The sequence below is a fragment of the Pteropus alecto genome, unplaced genomic scaffold, assembly GCF_000325575.1.
Source record: "Pteropus alecto unplaced genomic scaffold, ASM32557v1 scaffold20, whole genome shotgun sequence".
In the NCBI taxonomy this organism is placed as follows: Eukaryota; Metazoa; Chordata; class Mammalia; order Chiroptera; family Pteropodidae; genus Pteropus; species Pteropus alecto.
Window position 1 is genome coordinate 29,398,015 of NW_006436298.1, and position 13,668 is coordinate 29,411,682.

The 13,668-nt window shown below is 34.0% G+C and overlaps 1 protein-coding gene across 1 annotated transcript in view; it reads right to left on the minus strand.

The window, feature by feature from the left end:
- Window positions 1–13,668, minus strand: part of SLCO6A1 (solute carrier organic anion transporter family member 6A1) — a 71,903-nt gene that overhangs the window by 25,600 nt on the left and 32,635 nt on the right. Inside the window, 2 exon segments of the mRNA XM_006913381.1 lie at window positions 1,742–1,937; window positions 11,154–11,298. Coding sequence (XP_006913443.1) covers window positions 1,742–1,937; window positions 11,154–11,298 — 341 coding nt within the window.

Here is a 13,668-nt window from a genome sequence, read left to right on the forward strand (position 1 = left end):
TATATATACACCTAAACTATATATATGTCTAAACTATATACATACCTAATATATATATCTGTGTGTGTGTGTGTGTGTGTGTGTGTGTGTGTACATACACATATACAGTTGATCTTGAACAATGCAGGTGGAGAGTAGGTTCGAGACAGATGAAAATCTACACACAACTTAAGTTGGCCCTTTGCATATATGGATTCCCAATAGCAAATTAAAAATACTATTTTCCATTCACAGTTGGGAATCTACAGATTTGAAACTCAGCGATACAGAGGGATAACTGTATATTTATTGAAAAAATATACAGTCAGTGGACCCATGCAGTTCGAACCCATGTTGTTCAAAATCTGGAATCCCTGTGGGTCTATTCTATCATCTATTTGTCTCACAGTTTTTGACCTTGTCCTTGGCGTGCCTGGTAATTTTATCTTATTTTTTAAATGCAAGACATTTGCTTACGACACTCTATATTATCGTTCGTTCAGAGTGCTGGGTCTCTTTTTCTGCTGCTAAGGAGAGGGCTGGCTGACCACATCAATCCAATTAGAGATCAAATTAACTCCTGGCTGGACTATAGTGCTTTAGAAAGGCCCTCACTCCTAGGTCTTAGCCTTACAGACATATTGAGAATATGTGTTCACCATAGATCCTCTCCTCAGCACCTTCTAACCCCCTCTAGCTCATTAATCTCTTATGGAAGGAGCATCACAATACTGCTGAGAATTTTCTCTGTTTTTTTTTTTTACAAAACGTGTGTATGATTTCAGCCTCTTAGCTTCCTAATTCAGCAAATGTATTGAGTAAAAACCCAACAGAATTTTGAATCATTTGTCTCCTTCTCTCTTCTATCTGATATCTTACCCTGCTCCGTGCTCTAATTTTTGTCTCTTTAGACTCAGCAGGTCTGTCAAAAATTTGTGCTGGTTTCTTGTCATGATACTAGAAACTTTTTGCCCAGACCCTTTGCCCAAATTCTCAATTTCTTGACAATATCCAGAATTAGTAAGTAACCTCAGGGGGGAAAAAACTGCAAATGGTTGCTTCTTCTTTCAAAATTTTGCCTTTCCCAGGATTTCGGCTTTTAAATTCCTACTCATCTAAGCAACCCTCTGATGCCTTTAAACAAATCTTTTAAAACTTTATTTAATTTTTCTAGTTATTCTCAGTGGGAACATAGGTCTGCCATAAGCTACTCCATTTTAGCTGGAAATTTAAGTCTTATTTTCTTTACTTATTTTAATTCCTCAGTCTTTTGGTTTCCAATTCCAGTTCTGTTCCCCTGTATTTAACATCAATCTCTGCCCTGTTCTTTAAATTTTTGCAAGTTTAACTTAAAGGAGACATTACTCATGCATACTTTTAGATGTACTTCAGTTCCATTCTTTGATGTCTATAAGCAGTCAGACATACCAATTCAGGAACACAAGTAAGATTGGCTTTGACAGATAGTACTGTCTCCACGTTGCTAGCCATTTTAATACGGAATTCTACTTCTAGGCTCTGAATCATCTCAATGTGTTTTTTCTTTAGTACTTTATGAATGCATAAGAAATTATATTATAATCTATCATTATTCTATTTCTGCCCTTAATATGAAAGGTAAAACTATGCTTTATATTTCTTTTACATGTGAAATAATTCCAAGAATGCTAAACTTATGAGTTACTGAATAAATAATTATCAACTGACTGAGAAATACATTGTTGGTTTAGATGTAATATCTAACATACTAAATTATATTTACCCGCCATAATCTTCATTGATCCCAGCAAATTGTATTGGGTTGCAGTATACAAAAATTATAAACACGACCAGCACAAGTGTTATCGAAGATGTAACCATTATAAATGTCAGAAGGCCTTTGCAATATATTTGTAACTTAGAAGCAATGATACCTCCCAGAAGCTGGCCAAGTGCTCCTCCTGGAATTAAAACAAGTCCTAAAAAAAAGGAAGAAGAGAAAACATAGTTAAAAATAATTAGCTAAAGACAGCACAGAAAATTCATACATTGATGCAATCCCCTCGGCTCTAAACATACAGCAAACATAGATTTAAATAAAAAGACACAGAGAAAACTTAAAAGCATGATAAACATCTCAACGAACCTGACTTTAAGAGAAATACAAATTTATGAGTGGGGCTGAAGCCATAGGTGTAGTGGACTGTAGGGCAGTGCTGGTGAAGTTTTGCTCCTATGTATACTTAATCCATGCAAAATAGAAGATAAGAGCTGTCTTATTGAGAGTTATAATTGGATAGCTGCCTGGATTTATGGTTTACATCAGGAAGCATGCCCATTGTGACAAGAGTTCACAGGGATTCGTTACCAAGAATTAAACCAATCCATTCATTGCCTCTGTGAATGCATGCGCAATATCAACAATCTAACAACAAAGTGGGACTCCAGAATAGCCATTATGAGGTATAGTTTTCTTTTCAATGAAGCATAAGGCATTAGAAAGAGGTAAGCACAAGATGGTGGAAAAGGAGTTGGAAGAGAAGAAATATAGTTAGAAAATAATCAGATGAAGATAGCACAGTACATTTGTACATTGATGTGATCTCTTCAGTACCAAACATATAGAAATGGTAAATTTAAATGGGAAAAGAGCAAGAGAAATATAAGGTAGAAACATACAAAAAATCCCATTAACAACAGATTAAATGTATATCATAGAGTTGTCTGACAAAGACTTGTAAATAATTTTAGAATGCTCAAAAAGATTAATGACAGTGTAACTTCCATAAAAATGAAGAAGAAATAAAATTTAAAAAGAAAGGAATGAAAAATTAAGAGCAGATGGGTAAAAAAGAGCAAATAAAAAAACCTGGATATTTGAAAATACAATTTTTTAAATAAAAACTCAAATCTTAGACTACAGACTGAAAAGCAAAATAACGAATTGGAAGAAAAGATTTTATTATTCATCCAGTATGTAATTTTTAAAAAAGAGTGAAGGAAGAATAACTAAAATAAGCAGTTAAAAGACAATGAGTACAGTGGAAAAATATAATATACACTACCTCAGCTGGATGATCAAGGTCAAATTCAAAAGGAGTAAGCTATGTTGACAGTATGTGCCCCTGATATGATATGATGAAAATGGCACATTACCTCTGTGGTCTTCTTTCTGAAACCCATAACTCCTGTCTAAGCATGGGAAAAATATCAGACAATTCACAATTGAGGAACATTCTAAAAAATACATGACAAGTATTTCTCAAAACTGTCAAATCTTAAAAAACAAGAGAAGACTGAGAAGCTGTCATACTCAAGAGGAGCTTAGGGAGACATGAGAACTAAATATAATGTGGTATCCTGAATGAGGTCCTAGAAGAGAAAAAAAGGACATTATGTAAAAGCTAAGGAAATCTAAATAAAATTGTCTTTAGCTAGTAATAATGTATTGTTATTGGTTCACTAATTGTAACAAATCTGCCATGCTGACATAAGAAAAGAGAAACTAGGTACTTAGTATATGAAAATCCTGTAAGATCTTCAATTTTTTTTCTGTAAATCTAAAACTATTCAAAAAATAAAGTTTTTTTTTAAAAGACAGTGAGAATAGGATAAGAAGCTCCATGAAATGTTTTATAGCTGTCATGAGAAATACAATGAAAGATATACCAGAGAAACAATATTTAAAAATTGAGGCGAGAATGAGAAGTTTCCCTAATTGAAGAAATATTAGTCCTAGGAATAAAATTCCAACTAGTGAGGAATAAAAAATAAATAATAGAATCCATCATATGCTAGGAAAATTCATAACATCAATATTGTTATGTTAATAACCTAAAGACCAAACACATAACGTGCATGCATGCACACTCGCAAAGAGTGGGTCTAGTGAACTGTCAATGGGCACTTAAAATCTCCTAAACTAATTAAAGGACATAAAATAAATAAAGAATGAGTCCATTGAGAGAAGATAGGATAGTAGGAAGAAAAAGAAGGAAAATAGAGAGTAATAAACAAAAATAATTAACTATGTTTTCTCTTCCTCCTTTTTTTTAGGACTTGTTTTAATTCCAGGAGGAGCACTTTACTTAAATATATCAGAATTCACAATAATACTAAATAAATAAAAGTTAATTATTAAAAAGACATTATCAAATTGGATATTTTTAAAAAGAAAAGTTTGAAAATAAAGTAGTGAAAAAATACATATCATGAAAATAGATCATGACATTGTTTAAATAAATACATTATGTAAAAACTGCCCATATTTCAAGGAAATTAAAAATCCATAAACAAAGTAATATTTTAACTCAGCTTTCTCAAAACAGAGACTTAGCTTAAAACGCTATTAAAGATATGGAAAATATTAATCAATTCGAATAATAGGTTATTTAAAAAGAGAAACAAAGCCTATATTTAGCAACTAAAAGTCTCTTTGTAATTTATGGCTTAAATAAAAATATGATAATGAGAATTAAAAATACTTAGAACTGAACAATAATGAAAATTATATCTAAATGCATGAGATGCTACTAAAGAAAATCTGTAACTAATGATATCTTGAGGTTCTTAGAATTAAAAGAGTTAATATTTAAGTGCTTAGAACAGTGTCCAGTCACAGAGTAAACATGAGTGTTTGTTAAATGGTAGACATTTTCAGACCAATTCATTTATTAGAAAGCAAAAAAGTACAAACAGAGTAAGGGACAATATTTATCAAGAAAATTGTGGGAATTGGAATTGAATCGGGAGACCTCAGAGGATGAACAGTGAACCTACAGGTAAGGAAGTCAAGAAGAAGCAAATCATATTTTACCCCAGAATCACAGAAATTAAGGGCAGTACATACCAATGAAAACAAGGGTGTTAAAAACAGGAGGATTGGATGGAAATCTACATAAAATGTTTTATCCTCGAAATTCCTATGCCCACATACATGACATATGACTAAACAAGAAGACTCTAGATTTATTCAGTTTGAACTCAACAACTATAGATTTGGGGAAACCAAGCACATCTGTAAGCAGAAAACTGAGAACTCAACTCAGGTAAGAAAATATTGGCTGTCAGGCTTATTGCCCTAGGCAATAAGAAAATACTGGATACTGGGAGTCCAACAAATAAATAGCTGAGTCCTTGAAAGACCACCCTCAATGGAAACAAAACAGTTGAAATTTAACTGCAATGCACAGAATTTCCAATTAACTTTTATGTAAATATTTTACTGGTGTATAGAAAAGTACACAAATCACAACTGTACTTATTGATGAATTTTCAAAGTGAATATACCTATGTAGCCACTACTCGGGTCAAAAATCAAACATTACCAAAAGACCAAATGCTCTTTCATGCACTTACAGAATTTTATAAAATATGGAACTTAAAGTATGCATACATTATTGCCTCTTTTGTTTGACATGATGTTTGAAAAATCCACCTATGTTTTCATATATAACAATAGATCATGTCATCTCATTGCTGGATAGCAATCTATATGCATACACCACAACTAATTTGTTCACTGTGATGTGAATTGTGCTGCTACTTTAAAAGTTCATGTACATGTCCTTTTGTAAAAATTTGCATTTCTCTTGGGCATATTCTTAAGAGAGGAACTTATGTTGGGTATATGACTAGGAGTGGAATTCTTGGGTCAGAAGATTTGTATATATTCAGATTTTTATGTCGCTGCCAAAGAGATTTATAAAATGGTAACCTAAGTTACAATCTCACCAGTAGTAGAAGAAGTGCCAATATCTCCACATCTATGCCAACATCTATCTCTCTTTTCCATTTTAGCCATTTTGCATTGTGGCATTTCCCTGAAAACTACTGAAGTCATGCGTACATTTTCATATGAATATTGGCCAATTAATATCATGTTTTATATAATGTCTATTTAAGCTTTTGTCCATTTTTATTGGATTATCTGCCTTTTTATTGTTGTCAAATATTTTTGCATATTTGGACACAAATCTTTGTAGAATATTTCTACAGAAAAGACTGTTTTGCTTGCATTTTCACTCTTTATGCCAACATTTGATGAACTGAAATTCTTAATTCTAATGTAATACCACTTATTTTTTTCTTTATGGTTATGTAATGTATGTCCTATTTAAGAAATCTTTGTCTTCTCTAAAGCCATGTATATCTTTTCCTGTGCCTTATTCTAAAAAGCTTTACTGCTTTATAATTCACATTTAGAACTGTAATCCATCTAGAATTTGTATTTGTGTATGTAACGAAGTAGAGATCAAGATTTATCCTTTTTCACAAGAATATCTAATTGGCCCAATATCACTAATATCTAATTAACTCAACTTTTTGTTTTATATATTTTAAAGCTATGTTGTTGAGGGCATACACACGTATAATTATATTATCTACCTCTTTGACTCCTCTGACCTTATAAATTATCTCTCTTTATACTAAGTAATGCCTCTTGCTTTGAAGAATACTATATTTAAAATTACTATGGTAATACCATCTTTGTTTTGGTTAGTACTCATATAATACAACTTTCTCTGTCCTTTTACTTTCAACATTTTTGTTTCCTCATATTTAAGGAGTGTTTCTTATAAATAACATAGTAGATTCCTCTCCCCAATATGACAAAATCATATATGTATATGTATATATATACACACACACATATATACATATTTATATATATTTTATATATATATATATTTTTTTTACTACTCTATTTATTAGGCAAAGCTTCTCCATAATCCTATGATGCCATATATCCTGCAAGCAGAAGCACTGACTACTCTTTGTTCTCTCTTTTCAAGGATCTTTGTATAGTGAACACACAGCCTTGATTAATAGAGATAATGTCTTCCTCGGGAGTGAGGACGTTTGTTTATGGTTTTGGAAGATGGAGATAGTTTCCCCTGTGGAATTAGAAGAAGATATTGCCTACTGTCAAGTATTATAAAAATAACATCTTCCTCTGGATCAAAAGGCAAACATAATTACTATCTATTATAAAAGTTCTGGGTTCCCTAAGCTCAGGGAATGTAATGTAATCCACTCCTGTAAAGCAACCAATTATGTGTGCAGGTGTCACCAACTCTCCTTCACATTATCCTGTAGGAACTGAGCCTTGAAAAACTTGCACACGCGTACATGTGTGCACGCGCGCGCGCACACACACACACACACACACACACACAGAATGCTCTAGCTACTGCTATTGTGAGTCTAAAACTTTCCTTCATCTCTGACCAATGCGTTTTATGTCTTCTGTTAGCATCCATGAAACTATGGTAGACCAACTTGTTAGCTTTCAAACACAGTAAAATTCAAACTCTTCACAGATCTTAGCACTTTTGGTGACATGGCTGGGATGCTGACAGAGACATGGCTTCATGTAAGATGAAGAATGATAGACCAATTAATGGGATCTGACAGAAGTACTAGAAATCAGTAGTGAACATGCTGATTATTGCCCATTAATAATGAAGAATTGGAGAGGTGTCTGCAGGCTGAAGTAGATTTCAAGACAAGTACCACAGAATGTATCATGGTTGTTATGAACTATTCTCTAGGCAAAGGGACTTCCTCACAAATCTGACCATCAGCCTCAGATTTGTCCCACTGTAACAGCTATTACTAAGAAACATCCTGGTTGAATAGAGGATTCCTCCTGATTTCAGACAATAGTGACAGTGATGTGCGACTACACTGAGCATGAAAGGAGAGAAAGATACAATGACTATGGACAGAAACAAGTGAATAATTAGAAGTTTAGCTGATTTATTTGGTTAATGAGAGGATAGAGTGCATAGTTCCCCATTAAGGTGAAATGGTAATAGCTGGGCGGTCTGAGGGCTGTTAACAAAATGTGTTCCACAGACTAATGGTACTTGACATGCTGTCTACATTGCCAAAGCCTTCTTTTGTATCCTATTACTTCCTCCTGCAGTCTATCATGTCAACCTTGAATCCACTCTAAGACAAAAGTAAGAAATCTCAGAGTTGTTTTGCAGTGTGCCTTGACTGCTATAAGATAGCCGCGACCTTCTGGGGAAATTTTCCCTAAGACAGACATATTCCTGTGTGAAACTACAGATGAGACATTAAATAGAATTTTGCCATTATTCCCTCAGAATAGGAGGTAAAATGACCTTGTGGGTGAGGTTCTGGACAATTTCAATGAAGTTTTGTTGTGGCTTCAATATACTAATGCTGTAACTCTAATTTCGAAATATAACTGGTAATTACATTTTGCAAGCTTGCACTGTATGTGCTCTTAAACTCCAAAAGGGGTAGTGGAACATTTAAATTGCTCCAAGACTGTCTCCCTGTATCCTCTTGTGTGGCCCAACAGAAATAACACAGAATCTCAGGAAGAGAAAGGAAAGTCCTAGCTTTTGAGTATGGACTAAAAGGAAGCAGGAGTAGTAAAAGATGCAATATCTTAATTCAATAGATCTATGTCCAATGAAAAAAGTTATGAGAGGCTTGAGATTTACAGTAGATTAACCAACTGAATTCAGTTGTTGCTCCCATAACCCCAATGTTCTTGACATTGTGATGTAACAAAATTTATGGTGCAGACTGATGTACTTGAAATTCTGTCTTGGATATTACCAAAGCCACTTTTGTATTCCATTAGCACCCAAAGATAAAGGTCAATTCTCATTCATGCTGCAAGGTCACAAATATACATTTGCAGTACTCCTTCCAGGGTACCTAAACTCCTCTGCCATTTACTACAATGGGGGAGGTCAGGATTTATTGTAATCACCACTACCCTCTGATTCCCAGAGCTTGCACTGATACAAGATATTCGGCTGGCTGGAGGGTCAGAAGCCTCAGACTCAATGGCTCTGACTTTGGTGTTATTACACTTTTATCAGCAAGGGTGACTCATAATGCTCAACAAAACTTAGAATACTGTTCATGAAGTTTGGGAGTCACTATGCAAACAGATTCGCAATGTTTGACCTCTCTGGCAGTTAAGAAAAAATAGTTGTCTCTCTTCCTCTCTACCAAAAGGCAGCCTAACATCACTTTGGACTCAAGTATTGGAGACAGTAGATGGCTCTTTTGGACATTCTACTTGGTCTTTTATATCAGCTAACCCACCGTGAGTGTAACCCACAGACTTACATTGGAAGCTAATCAGCAAGCTGTGGCAAACTCCCTATTTTGAGGTCATGTGATTTATAACAAACCTAATGACTCCTTTGAGCTACAATTCTCCATAATAGACAATTTTATGTGCTGGAGCCTCTGGAAAAGGGAGGCACCCTCCCCTTAAAGGTGTCCCTTGGGGTGTAGGACTCATTGACTCCCTGAAACAGTTACTTTTGGAGAACAACTTCAAATAGTTTATTACTGGCCTCTCGTCAAAACTGAAAGCTCGATCCACAGAGGTTTTGTGACTGTGGATGGATATTCTCATTTTGGGATGGACCAACTCAGACTCACAACTAACTATTTGACAAGCCTTATTTGTCACTGAAAACAGTATAACTGAGCCACAGGGGTGATCATAAGAGATCTTCAAGTGTTTAAAGGAATACCACCAGTAGATTCTATGGCCTCAGAAGACTGGAAATCTCTCTTAAATGAAGTTAGTCTTGGTCACTCAGGGGAACTTTTCAGAGATATTACTGACACATTATTTACATATACCCTGAAAGCAGTTATCTCTACAGTAAGAGTAATCCAATTAAGAAAAGATGGTACAAAGTTTGTCTCTGATTTTAGTTGAAATAATCAATGACACCACTTCATTCCTGGAAAGCGTGATATTGATCAGCATTGTTATGGATGATAGAATTGCCTAAAACTTCATCCTTGCAGGCAGGCCAAGGTAGAATATATGCAATTACTAACATTCTGTTATACCTGGATTAATACCTCAGGCTAAGTGGAAATAACAATACAGAAATTTAAAGAGAAAGACATTTTGCTTTCTAAAGCAGACCCTGAGGGCCAAGGGATTTGTTTAGCTGGCTGGGTCCAGGACCTTGCCAGCATGGTTGAGGCCAGTACTGTAGGTGGCCTTATCCTATTGCTTGGAGTCCTGTTGATATTAGCCTTAATTAAATACTGTATGAAACAAATTGAATGGATTTAGTCCCAATCTCTATTCATTAGATTAAGCATAATGGCAAACAACATGGTGTACTCATGGAAAAAAATGTCTATTATAGCCCTCAAAACTGTCATGTTTTTGGCTTTTGGACTATTTGCAGTCTGATAATGGTGAGCCCTCTATCACAAAATCCATTCAATAATAGGTTGATAGTCAATGTATTTCACACACCTTAACATTTGTTTTTTACTTAGTTCACATGTTTATGTTCCTTCTTTCTTTTAATTCTTGTTTCATTATTACTAATCAAAATTTTCAAATCAATATGCTCTTTTACTATTCTTTTTATTATTCTTTTACTAGTTACCCTAAAAGTCACACCATGCAGCTATGATATTTTACAGCATAAAATAAATGATTACATTTACCACTTTCTCATTAATGTTAGAACCTGAAAACATTTAATTCCATTTGTAACCTCTTTTGGAGAGCCAATTCTCAATGTCTAGTAAAACTGAAGATATATACAATAGCAATTCTTCTTCAATGTCTAAACCTATGTCAACTTTTACAAATGTGTGTAAGGAGACATGTGCAAGCTTATCTTACTATATTGTTTGGAAGAGAGAAAAAGTAGAGGCAACTTCATGTCCATTAATGTAATGGAGAAATAAATGGTATATTCATAAAACAAAATTCCATGGCAGAGTTAAAATGCATAGATAGATATCAACATGAATCTGATTAACATAATTTCAAAGGAAAGTAATAGAAGAGTATGTACAAAATGACGCATGAATTTTAGAAACATTGTATATAGATAGGCACATAAGCAATAAAAATATGCAAATGTGTGGAAAGAATGCACTCTAACTTTAGAAGAGTGGTTACCTATGGAGAGAGAGGAAGAGAAATGGGATGAGAGGGGTTCAAAGTCTTACAAGGTTTTACATGTTAAAAATTATTGATGCAATGATAGCAAAGTGCTCATTTTTAAAACGTGAGCAAGTGGTAGTTAGGTATTTAAAATCTGAGCAAACATTACTACTCCCACTTTTTGATTTTTTGAAATATTTCATAAATACATATAAGAAAGCTTTACATAAAATTTCAAAATGAGTACACTGAGCAGAAGAGTTACCTGAAAGTGTAGCTGCCTTTCTGGGTGTTACCATAAACTGATTCTCTATATATATAGGCAAAAATGCAGAAGCTCCTATTATAAGTAAAGATTCTGAAGCTCTGGCCAGAGCTAGAGACACAAACATTGGAGACTTTATCAGAATCTGAAATAGAAATAAGTTACACATGAATTATTTTATTTTACTGAGTAAAGAGAAATAGATGTACCCATTTATATGGTAATGACCAATCCACAAAAATTTTACCTTTCCCAACGTAAACTGAAAGTATGTATATATAAAAATCCAAATAGAAATTTACTATTGACCAACATATACATACCATGAAAGACATGCAGTGTTTGAACAATTTTAATTTGTAATTTAACCTCTATACCACCTTTAATTTTTATTTGTGAGTCTGGCAATTTGCCAGAAAGATTAAGGAAAAATAGATGTCATTAACCAGGCATGTAGAATTTCCCTTAACTTTTTTTATATGTTATTTTCTTAGCAAATTATATTATTTAACATGGAAAAATAATCAAAGAAATTTTAAGCAAAACTAAAGGTAGATCACTAGAATTGCAGTCCAGATTCTATATTACTCTACTACTAGGAATTCCACATACATGAAGAGTGAAGTCATTTAAATTCTGCAATTTAATAAATTTTTTTAACATTCAGAAACCTTCCTAGGACATTTAGTGATGGTTGACTCTTACCTATTTTACTATTACACAATACAGAGTAATTAACATGACAGTAAATTACATTAAAATATTAACTTGCAAACTAATTTCTGTATTTCCTGGACATGCATATATATTAGAAAATATTTACTGGCGTTTTATGTATGTATACTTTTTAATTAACTTAAGTTTTTTTCTACCCCTAAACACTGTTTTTAAAATCTAATCATATTCTGCATATTCATCTAATTTATCTTCTGAGTGCTATTTAACTTCACACAGTGTAATTCCATGATATTTATCCACTCCCACAGGACTAAATGCTTATGCTGACTTCAACTACCTACTACTGTCAGAAACAAGGCTATAATAACATTCCTGTGCATATACACTTAAGGTCCTAGGATAGAGTGTCTTTGGAAGAATATATCTCAGAAAGCGATTTCTAGGGCATTGTAATTTGATATACTTCATTCCAGCATCTCCGGAATTTTTTTCTCCAAAATGTATCAGTTTACACTCTCACCATAATATAGGAGAGTTCCATTTTCTTCATGTAGCAGCTTATACTTTCTAAAATTCATCAGAGCAATATTTCCCCCATCAAGAGGCATTGAACCTGGAAAGGTCTTTATGACTGCCTCAAAAAAGTCATGAGCCACTTAACAGTGGGAATATATTCTGAATGCATCGTTAAGCAATTTGGTCATTGTGCGAACATCTTAGAGTACACAAACGAATCTCAGTGGTATAGCCTACTACACAGCTAGACTATAAGGTAGAGCCTATTACTTTTAGGCTACAAGCCTGTACAGCATGTTACTGAACAAAACAATACAAGATTAAATCAAGCACAAGAGAAAATGATGCAATCAAGAGACAAGGTAAACATGAGACGCATGAGGTTGCCGCTGGCATAACACAGCATACTGTTTTACAGCAAACATTTTTTATAAATAGAAAGAGCACACTTTAAAATAATAGTAAAAAGTATAGTATAGTAAATACAAATATTAGTAACAGTTGTTTATTATCATCACCAAGTACTATGTACTGTACATAATTTTACGTGCTATATTTTTATATGACTGGCAACCCAGTAGGTTTGTTTCCACCAGCATCACCACAAACACATGAGAAATGTGGTATGCTGCAACATTATGATGGCTACATTATCACTAGGTGATAGGAATTTTCCAGCTCCTTTATAATCTTATGGGATGAAACCACCATCATATATGTGGTCTGTCTTTGATTGAAACACCTTTATATAGCACATGACTATAATGGTGCATGACTTTAGAGGTCAAGTCATAAAAGGACAACATTACTTCTGCTAGGAATTCTCATTCTCTCAGAACTGTGAATTTGTTACTCAGTTACCATGTTGTGAGAAAGCCCAGACCAGATGGAGAGGCCATCTGAGGGTGTTGTAGAAAACAGTATCATAAAAAGATATGAAACACTGTCATTTGCGACAACATGGATGGACCTCGAGATAATCATACTAAGTGCAATAAGCCAGACAGAAAAAGTTGAAAACCACATGACATCACTTAAATGTGGGCTATAAACCTAAAAGCAACAAACGAACAGGACAGAGACTCATGGACATGGACGATAGACGAGTTACCAGAGGGTTGCGGGGAGAGGGAAGAAGAAAGGCAAATGTGGTAAAAGGGGTCAAATATGTGGTGACATTAAAGAATTAAAAAATAAAAGAATAAAATAAACAAAAGCCAACATTTGAGTAAAAAAGCCTTCAGATGATTCCATCTCCCAGACTTAGATCACACCAGCTGATCATAAGCAGAGCTGAGAGGAGCAAGCCCTGCCCAAATTG